This window comes from Pteropus vampyrus, unplaced genomic scaffold (genome assembly GCF_000151845.1).
Source record: "Pteropus vampyrus isolate Shadow unplaced genomic scaffold, Pvam_2.0 Scaffold37, whole genome shotgun sequence".
NCBI classification, from domain to species: Eukaryota; Metazoa; Chordata; class Mammalia; order Chiroptera; family Pteropodidae; genus Pteropus; species Pteropus vampyrus.
Genome location: NW_011888818.1, coordinates 6,660,579 through 6,670,986, shown reverse-complemented (window position 1 = coordinate 6,670,986; position 10,408 = coordinate 6,660,579). Strand labels below are relative to the sequence as shown.

Sequence of the window (10,408 nt, the reverse complement as noted above, 5' to 3'; positions counted from 1 at the left end):
TCCATCAGAGGCCTGCCCATCTGGCCTCCTTGTTCTAGGAGACTTCTCTGGGCTCTTGGCCCCTCAAAAATGGCTGCCCACCACTACTGCATAGTATCTGCCCACCAGTACTGCATAGTCAGGCTGAGTTGGCTCCTTGCTCTTCCGGCCTCTCAAAGAAATGTCCCCTCCCCAGTACCTCTTAGTCTATCCTACATTTCTCTAAGAGCCACAGAATTCGTGACACCTTGCATCTACACTCACACTGCTAACTGGTAGGGTTCTGACCCAGCAGCCTGAGTTCTGAGTCTCCAAGGCTGGAAAGCAGGATGACAAACTATCTTGGTTTTCCTGAGACTGAAGGATTTTCTGAGCTGTGGGAGTTTCAGTGCTAAAACTGGAGAAGTCCTGGGCATACAAGAATGAGTTGGTCACTCTAATCTAAAGGTTCCAGAGTGGTAACCTTTAGAAGGGGATGGGGGAATACGCAAGGGGTCCTGAACATGAAGCAGGGGACGCATGTGTGTATTGTGTGTGTGTATTGAAGAGGCAACACAGATTCAGATACTTTTGTGCATAGTGGTGACAAATTCTTAGCTTTATACTAGTTGTCATTGTCTGTTTCTGTCCATGATGCCCAGGTTTGCAACGCTGTCACTGCAATTTTTGGTCATTTGGGGAATCACATTGATTCCTCTTTCCTGGTAGCCGCCCTCTCTTCCCCCAAGTCTGGCCCTCAATTCTCTCTGCCCTTACCTTTTCGGTGACCAGAAATATACTACTTCCTCAGTCTCTGGTCCACCCCTACACATGCAGCCAGGTTAGCCTGCCCTAAACATTGCTGTCATACCTCGTCTCTACCTCAAGGACCATGCCATCTGCGGTATATTGCCTAAATTCTTACCTTTGGCACTTCTCCCTTGCCTCTTTCTGTAAACACTTTTCTTGCAATTGGGTCACAGCTATAGGGACAGAACCTGTAGTGGCCAAAACCATGAGCTCCTGAGTCAAACAAGCTGGTGAGTCCTGGCCCTACCACTTAGAAGCTTCATGACATGACCAAGTTTCTTTGGGCCTTCTGTGATTCAATCTCTCATCCTTAAAATGAGATTAAAGCCCCCATTATCTCATGGGGGCTTAATCCATGGAAGATTGTGAAGATTAATCCATGCAAGTTCTCATTAGAACTGCTCAATAAGCGGTAGCTTATTGTTTGAAAATACCAGGTTCCCTTCTGCTTTCCAGCCTTGTTCACCCTTCCTTAAATATCCTCTTCTGGGACCTCCATTTGCAACTGAGGCCCTAGCTGAGCCCTCTCGAACCCTGGGTGGACTTTTCCCAGAGCATCCTTGAGAGAGCGATTGTAGCACCTGGGCAGACTCATGGGAAGGTCTGAGGAGGGTGAAGGTACTGACAAACGAGAGAGGGGAAACAGCAAAGACCTAAGTATAGTCTCCTGCAGATCCTCTGGGAAGGCCAGGCATGCAGGAGGGCCTGTAGCCACCGAGTGCCCCTCTTCCCTCTCCGTCACACTACAGGATGATTAATCACCGGTGGAAAAAAATTAAGAAATGTCCGCCAGCGGAGGTAGGCTGGAGGTTTCCTCCAGACAAGGCAGCCAATCCAAGCTCCGCCCTCCACGGGCAAGGCCCCGCCATCCCACCCTTCTGCCACTGTCCCACCGGAAACATTTTCTGCCCAGCTTGGGGCGGAGGGCCCGGAAGTAGGGCTGTACTCCCTCTCTCGGCACACATCACTTTGTGGCCCAGCGTAGGGTTCTTCCAGCGGGGGAAGGGAGAGGGGTCGACACCCCATTAACAAACGACCTCAAGGTGGGGAAAGAGGAGTCAGGTAAGACGTCGTCACATTGGGGGCCAGACTAGAGGCAAGGTCTCCGAAGCGGTGGCAGATCAAAGACTCGGTGGAGTCCTGCGACCCACGCGGCTAGTAAGGGCGGGGAGTCGCCCGCAGTTACCAGAGTTCCATTCCCTTGCCCTCAGCTGGGAGTCTCCGGGGCTCTGAAGGTTAGCTGGATGAATGGGTACAAATCCTGACCTAGGCGATCTTCCTCTGCAAAATGGCCATAATTAAATCATCTACCTTATAGGGATGCCATGAGGGTTAAAGGAAACTGCATTTAAAGCGCTCCGCACGCACAGTGCCAAGCGCGGCATCTTCGCAATAATCAGCAGACACTGCTCTTTATTGCTCCAGGCGCGGGATTGAGGCGTGGTATCGACTTTATTCTTAAGAACTGGGAAAGATGGGCGTCTCGACTTGAAGAGGCTGGGGTCGACACCCTCCCTCCACCCCGCAATCCGGACAGGGAGCGGAGGGCGGAGGCGAGGAGTCCAGGGCGCCAGAACCCGGAAGGCGGCTTGGCCTTCAATCGTCCACCTGTATCTCCTCGTCTGACAGGTGGGGCCTGGAGTCAGGCCGTGCGGGGCCGAGGCCGGTTGCACAGTCGGGCAGCGCAAGGCGGCCCTGGACTTCGGGGAACAGCGTGCGCAGCGAGGCCACATCGGCGCGCATCTCCTCCACGTCCCGCTTGAGCTTTGCGCGCCGGTTCTGGAACCATGTGACAACTTGCGCATTGGCCAGGCCAAGCCTCGCTGCCAGCCCGTCACGCTCAGAGGGAGCCAGGTACTTCTGGAAGACAAAGCGCCGCTCCAGCTCTAGCACCTGCTGCGCGGTGAACGCGGTGCGTGACTTTCGCCGTCTGCGGCCGGCTGGGCCGGGACCCAGAGCGCCCCGGGCCGCGCGGTCTGTGGAGATAGGGCAGGAATCAGTCTCCAGCCTTCGTGAACCGGGCTTCCACCTGGGAGGAAAAACTAGGGATGGGGTCAGGCCCAGGGTGGGGGTGAGGGGACGGGAGTCAGACTGTAGTCCATTACCGAACTGTGGGGGTAAGGCTGAGGAGACGGTGGGGGCACAAAGAGGAATCCGCCACTGGGGTACGGGAGGCAGTAGGCTAAGGGCTTCTTGAGCGATAGAGGAGAAAGGGGGTGGGGGGAGGGAGGAGGGCGGGACCGGCTAGAAGAGGCCTGGTGCAGGGTCAGGCCGTCTGGGGCGGGGTCTTTGTGGCCTTTCTGAGGCCCGGATTGAGCGGGCTTGTAAATTGGGGCCCGCACCAGAAGCGGGGGGCCAACCACGGTCAGAGTAGGGGCAGCTGACCCAGCGTGGTGAGTGTAATCGCACCTGCATCGGGCCCTTCTATAGACGCGTGGGTCTTGTTGGACACTCTTGGCTTATTCTTTTTTAGTGACATGAGTGCCCCCTCCACAAGCCCAAAAGGGAGGTAGTGGGGATACAAAGAGCAAGGAAAGGCAGAGTCTGTAGTCCCAGGGCACTTGCCGCTCCAAGGACCTTCAGCGCCTTGCGCCCCCTCCAGAAGAGAAGGGCTTGGAGAGGAGCGTGTTTACTCGGAGAGGCCGGAGCTGAGCCTCCCGGCACTTTCTGCGCCACCCCAGCCTCAGCTCACTCGTTTACAGCCTCCAGCTCTGGCCTTTTGTCTCTTTCACTCCGGCCTTTCTCTGTCGCGATTGCCCCGCCTACAGCGAACGGACCAACAGGTCGCTGGACTGCCAGTCCCTTCCCCTTGGCGTTGGTGGCCTCCAAGAGCGGCAGGGGAGCCTGGGAACTAATAGAGGGCAAGTGAGGACTGGGAGATACAAGTCTCGGCACATGGACTGAAGGCAGGGGGCGGATTAGGGTGGCGGCCAGGGTGAATGAATGTGGAGACCTGGGAACCTGGAGGAGAGAGATGGGGAGAAGGCCAAGTCACAGTGAGCGACTTGACCGGCGCTGTACCTTCAGAGGGCTGTGGAGCGTGCCCGTCAAGTCCGTGGAAAGCTTTACTAGTCAGCTCCTCCAGCGCGCACAGCGGCGACGTGGGACCTGGGCTCGACTCAGGAAGCTGTGACACAGAGGATCCTCGGGGGACTATGCGCGGACCTAGGATGTCTGCGATGCTGAAGGGTGTCCGGGCTGTCCGGGGCTCGGGTCCCGAGCTCATGGCCGGCCAGGTTGTGGTGGTCCCAACGCCAGCTGCGCTCGGATCCGCAGCTGCCTGGGCCCCAGCGCTCGGCTCCCGATCTGGGCCCCCCGTCTCGGACCCGCCCCCCGCTCTGGGCCTGAGCCCCGTGTGCCCCTCCTCCTGCGCTCCCACCCTCCAACCCGTGGCGGGTCTGGAACTGGTAGATGTCTCGGCAGAGGTATTTCTACAGGCTAAGGGAGGCGCAGAGAGAAGCCAGCGGAACAACCAGCGGCTTCGTGCTTATTCCGGCTGGACCCTTCCGGGGCAGCCCCCAGATGCTGTGTGCCACGGACTCCCTGCCTAGCTGCCGTTCTGGCTCATAAACTCGTCGGCAGTAAAATTGCTTTCCCTGGCCCTGGCTGGGGATTTGCAAAAGTCCTTGGAGGGAAATCAGAGCTGTCTGTGCTGGGATCCCCGATCCCACCTAGGAAGGACCTCAGTCCCCTGACCTGGCTCCACCACCCCCAACACACCCCTGCGGAAAGCTCTTTAAAGAGGTCGTGGCAGCTGGAGGTTATTAGCGCTGTGTGGGATGCTGGGAGAACTCAAGACTTGGAAGGACCTGGCCGGGCAGAACTATTGCATGGGGAATAGTGGGGATGCGATGAGGGATGCACATGCAGGGGAGTGGACTCCAGCCAGCTCTCCCGCTGCACCCAAGGTTGTCCCAGCACAGCTCAGAGGCCCTGAGTCAAAACACATGGAGGTTCCCCGAAGACCTGGGCCTCAGGAGAGAGGACACAGCAAACCCTGAGTTAGGGCTACTGACCAGGAGGGGTTTTTGCTAGTGAAGACTGGCCTCCACAGAGTGCCTTCTGGTTACACTATCCTATCCATCTATCAGTTTGTCTTGGTCTCATTAAGCTTCTGTAGTTCCAGTAGGGGTTACCTAGCCTGGGGAGGCCCAGAAACCTACAAGCAAGAGAAATGGTGGAAGGGGCCACTGGTCACTGCCCTATAGAAGAGTGACTTGAAAAGTCCTCTTCATGGACCCAACCAGATTCTGGGACAGAAACTTTTGCCAACCCAGGGAGAAACTATGACCTGGGATAGTCATTCCTATTTTATTTGTGTCCGGTGTGTCTTTCTCTCTTCTCTCCCATAACTAGTCCTGGGCTTGCACTCAGGTGAGTACCACACAGCCCTCCTTTGCACTAATAAAGCAGTTCTGGAACAGTGCTGTTCTGCCAGTGGAGATCCAATGAGGCAAAGTTTTTGTTTGAATATCACACCCCAAATAGCTAGGGGTTTCACAGCCCAGACACAGAGAAGTCCCACCACACCTGGGGAACTCACAACTCTGAAGGAACTTTGTTATGGGTTTTAGTTTTTCAAATAGCACCATTAAGAACAGGGCCAGTTCCTCTTAGACTGTCCATTCTGTCACCTTCTCTATAGACCTCTGCAACTCCCATCATTTGTGCAGTGATCTTCTGTGTCTACCTGTCTATTCCCTGAGGTAAGTAGAGCCTGAAGTTTTAGTGCCCAACTTGAGAGATCTGAAGTACCTGGGCCAGTGACTCCTTAACAAGGATAGGAAGACACTCTGATAATGGGGGTTAGGAAACCTCACATTGAGGCACTGACCTAGCCCACCCAATGAAGGCGGAAAAACACAGTATCATCTTGGTAAAGGCTCCCTCCAATGACCACCCCATCCCCCAGACACATCCAGACATTCATATAGTGCTCTTGTGGTAGCCCGAGCAACAACTCAGTCCAATGGGCCACTGCTGGGTCAGAGAGCAGAGCCAGGCCACAGCAGAAATCTGAGATGCCTCAGGACTTTAATTGGTTACTAATGGTGGGAGGCAGAGGAAGGCCAGGAGAGCCTCCTAGCTGGAGGCTCCAGCTCTCTGAACCATCCTGGTGGTTTCACTTAATCTGCAATTAAAGAGAATCCCAGGAGGCTGCAGAAACCCAGGCCTGTCACCAAACAGACACTATGACTTTCACTCATGCATCGTCTATGTAGCTTTTATGTCACCTCTTCTGCTCTCAATTACTAGTGCGTGTCTGTGGGGAGTGTGGGGCTCTCCTGAAGGGCCTTTGCCTTCTTCCACTTCCATCTCTCCTGCCTACCTTCTTCCCCCTGTAACCAGGCTCAGGTAATGGGGTTAGGTGATCCCCAGATGTGAGTTTGGGGGAGGAGAGGGAAGGAGAGACTAGTAATGGGAGGAAGCTGTTGACAGCAGAGCCCAGCTAAGGTCTTCCCAGCAGCCAAGGACTTTTCCAGACGACTGTGGGGCCACAGGAGGGGACTTTTTCTAGCGAAGTCTCTGGAACCTGAGATGGTGAGAAACCAGATCCTCGGAGGGGGTAGGAAGAGGGTGAGTGATTAATGAGGGAGATTAAGAGATTAAACCTGGGTTTTGGGCCTGGGGTGTGTGTGTGTGTAGAGGGGGTCGCTCAGCTGTTTTATAGGCTTCCCCCTACCTGAGCTTAGAGCCCCTGCCCCCGACAGTCTCTAGTGCTCTGTGATGTGAACCGTGAACCTCTTCCTCCCCCCACCATGGTCCAACCCTCCCTGCTTTAGATCAGTCCCAGAGCGATCCACAGACATAATCATTCACCGTTGCCCACCCCCCCACCCCTCTTGTTTTTCCCTCCCAGCATTCTCAAGTAATCCTTCAAGTCTTCCTCAGATTCTCCCCACTGTCCCTTTCAGACACCTGGGGGCCCTCAGCTCCCTCCCCTTGTAGAAATCCCCACATTCCGATTTTCACTCCCTCAGGAATGGGTCTCAATTCCCTAACAACGATGCTTTCTCATACTTTCCTTCATTACTCCCCTTCAGATTTCCATTCCTCATCCCACCATCTTATCCACCTATTCTCTTTTCTTATCACCCCCACCTTCTCTCTCATTCCCTGACATCGTACAAGTCTGTCCCAGATCAACCCCTCTTCTTGATACCAGATCGGCTCAATAAATGACTTTAGTCTCCATATTTCCCACCCCTCGCATTTCTCTGAATTCTGAGAGTGTGTGGGAGCGACTGGGGGATCCTCAGAATAACCGCCTTCCAGCGGTGCACAGTGAAGGACAGACTCAGAGATGTGCTTGCCACCCTCCAACCTCCTGCCCCCACCACGCCCGCAATATCCATTAACCAGCCTGACGGGGAAGTGGGGAAGCAGGAGTTCAGGGAGGAAACTCCAGGCCGAGGAGTGAGGGGCAGGGCATCTGTCTATCTTGCATACTTCTGGGATTGTTTTTTCTTTCAGAGAACATTACTGCAGACTGTACTGCTTCATATATTGAAATTTTAGTTTTGTTACTTCTAAAGCCTCGTGTCTGTGAGTTCTTCCCAGCCCCTTACGCTGGTTCACAGAACTCTGCTCAACCTCCTCAGTCTAGCATGTGTGAGCTAGCTGGGGGAGGAGCCAAATACTCATAGCCCCTCCCTCGTTTATATACACCTTGATACTCACTGTCCCAGGGAAGTCCATTGTCTCTATCTCCTCAACTCCCACCCCAGCCCTGGGATAGACTGGTCGGGCTGAGAGGAATCGTCTCCCTTTGTGCCAAAGGCGGGGGCAAATCATGGCACCTCCTCCCCTAGGTGAGTGTGGACAGAAGTGGCTAGGCAAGAACGTGTGCCTTGGGCACCGGTGGGTGTGGTCCTGCAGGTAAGGATTGATGCCAACACCTGGAAGCCCTGCGAGGTCAAGGGCACTCGGGAGAGGGCCGGCTAGGCACCTGCTCCGTCGTGGAGCCCAAGAGAATCTGGGGCTTGATCGGCCCTACCTGGCGCAGAGCGATACCTAAGTGACCCGGGGGGACAGGGTCTGTGTGGGACAAGCCAGGGAAGGTGGTACTGGATCCACAGATTGCGGGAGAATGAGGCAAAGCCCACAGCTGGCCTGCACCAGTGACCTCAGGAGATGCATCGCTGCTTACAGACAAGAAGGCTAGGCTGGACTGGGGACAAGGCAGGGCAGCTGCTCCACCCCAGATCCCAGCTTGAGCGCCTGTGGCTACTCCCTGCCAACAAGCCATGTGTCCTCCAAGCCCCCATCCCCAGGCTTGGTTCTTAGGTCTTGGGTCTTCGGGCAGCCTTATCTTCTGGCTGGGCTTCTTGGATGCCAAGCCCCAATCAGACTACTCCTCAGGTCCTGCAGCTGCCTGGGCTACCAAAAGTCCCCAGAGGCATTTCTACTCTCCTTTCCCCTAGCCCACACCTCTCCCTCTGGAGTCACTTTTCAGAAATGCCCTTTCACACACTAACTGCCTTGAGAACAGCTTTAGTGTGGAGTGCTCTGATGGGCCCGAGTCCCCAGAGATTAAATTCAGGGAGAAGAGTGGGAAACCCTGGGAATGACAGAATTAACATAAAACCTTGAGATATATGCTGGTGTAAGAGACAGGCCCAGAGGTGGTAAAACCCTGATTCTGAGAGGTTTCCTGGAGAAGGTAACACTTAGGCCTTTAAGGACAGCTGAGTATGGGGATAGAGCCATTCCAGCCGTTAGGCCCAAAGACGTAGGAAGTTTTCGGAATCTTGCAGATGTGCATCCTACCCATGCCAGTGGCAATTTGATGTCCCTATCCCAGTTCCTGTTGCCAGCCCAGCACACTGGAGGGGGGCTGCCTTTAGTATACCCATCCCCCAAGTCCTCTGCCATCAGATCTTCATCCATGGAAGCTCAGAGCCTTCAGCCCTCACCAGGTATGCACAAGGATCCCCTTGAATTCACGGAATCAGATCTTAGCCAGCAGGAGATTTACACTTTAAACTTGGGTTCTAGCAACATTTATGCTGCCTGCTCCGTCCTGCTTGTCCCAGCCCCTTCATTTCCTAGATTTCGCCTCTAGCCTCCCTGTTACTGTCCCAGTTAGGCAAGTTTCTGGCTACACCACTTAGAGGCCCACAGAATAGGGACACTGGCTGGGTTTCTTTCCGGAGCCCAGCGTTCATGGCTGGGCTTATACAGACAAGGAATGTTTACTGAATTACTCAGTGGACCGCTAACCTTGCGGCCTCCCTCTTGTTCCTTCGAGTTGGCTTTGCTCTCCTGGGCACCAGCTCCCTTTCCTGCTCTACCCTCTCCCAAGCCTGGTTTCACCTAGTCCAAGCACTTGAAGACCCACTGAATTTTTTTTTTCTGATGAATCTTGTATAGACAGCCAGGCCTCTAACTACATATTCATCTATGTCCCATGCCCCCCAATTTTTTTAGACTCCTCTCAATAGTGCAATTCTTTGGATTTTTCTTTAAAATATCACTCTTCTTCAGTCCTGCAGTGGCCACTATCCAACCCAAGCCCTACTCTCACCACTCTTGAATTAGGACACCTCCACTCAGGCCTCCATCATATGTTGTAACATTCAAGGACAGTGAGAACTCCCCTCCAGAAAAACTTTCCTTCACCAAAAGAGCTGGTGTGGGTGGTCTGGCTTCACTTAGCTCACCTTCTGAGTTTTACATGTGTAGGGTCCTCTACCCCTCTCCTTTGGTCATTCATTGAGGGACCTCCTTCTTGATGACATTCAGAAGATTTCTGAAGGAAGCAGTACACATGACAAAGCATGAGTGTATGACAGGACAAGAAGGAAAAAGAGATGCTTTTTTCAAGTTTTTATTTCAAAAAATAAAGCCGTAGTTAATTTCACATAAATATCTGGGGAGGGAAGGGGTAAGGGATGGGGCAGGGGCTTGGCCCCTACCTCCTCTTCTCTTTCACACTGTATTGTAAAAGCAAAGGGGATGGCTAAGGAGAAAACAAGCGGGAAGAAGTAGTCAGTGGGAGCGTTCTTACCCAAAAGGCCCCCTCAGCCCACCCCTGCCCCGGGGGCTGCCTTGGCCCTGGCTCACCTTGCCGAACCAGCGGGAGAGCCATATCTGCTTCATGGTCATGTGATCAGGGAGAACTTCATTGTCAAAAAGGAGCTGCACCTAGCAGGGAGAGGAGGGCACAGTTTTAGGAACTCTCTCCTCCCACCTGGTCCACTCTAGACTCTCTCCCTCCCTTTGTAGCTTCTTCCTCCTCCCCCAAAAAATCTACTGTGGGAATACTCACATGCTGGGGATTTAGCATCAACCGATGACATAGGACCCTCCGGAGATGGCGAACCTCAGCTCTAACAGAACATCGGACATATTTGTTCTGGGGGTAGGGAGGGAAGGGAACAGGACAAGGTGTATGAGGGAAGGGCCCCAGGGAGGTGAGTCTCTTTAGAGGGGCCCTCCCCTCAGCGTCTCTCACCTGCAGGATACTTTTATTCTTGTCTTTGCCAGAACTGGGGGGAAACAGATACAGGTTAGGGAGCCCTATTTTCCCCCATCCCCTACCCAGAGCCGTGATATATTCTCTTCAAGAGAACAGACACTCCTCACTGTTCATCATCTCCCTGAGCTCCTCCCTGGCTCTGGGTCACTGATACTGTCA

At 54.1% G+C, this 10,408-nt stretch overlaps 2 protein-coding genes across 4 annotated transcripts in view; both read right to left on the bottom strand.

The window, feature by feature from the left end:
* Nucleotides 1–82: 82 nt before the first annotated feature.
* LBX2 (ladybird homeobox 2) lies at nt 83–10,401 on the bottom strand. Its single transcript, XM_011358100.2, has 5 exons — nt 10,226–10,401; nt 10,040–10,126; nt 9,835–9,915; nt 3,790–9,520; nt 83–2,744 (listed from the first exon to the last, which is right to left on the bottom strand). Exons 4-5 carry the CDS (start codon nt 3,992–3,994, stop codon nt 2,365–2,367), a joined length of 585 nt encoding a protein of 194 aa, XP_011356402.1. The 5' UTR covers nt 3,995–9,520; nt 9,835–9,915; nt 10,040–10,126; nt 10,226–10,401; the 3' UTR covers nt 83–2,364.
* Nucleotides 9,583–10,408, bottom strand: part of PCGF1 (polycomb group ring finger 1) — a 2,933-nt gene continuing 2,107 nt past the window's right edge. For 2 of the 3 annotated variants that reach the window (XM_011358101.2, XM_011358103.2), the window contains one exon: nt 9,583–9,730. In XM_011358101.2, coding sequence (XP_011356403.1) covers nt 9,683–9,730 — 48 coding nt within the window. In that variant the 3' untranslated portion in view covers nt 9,583–9,682. The other variant, XM_011358102.2, reaches the window with a different exon arrangement.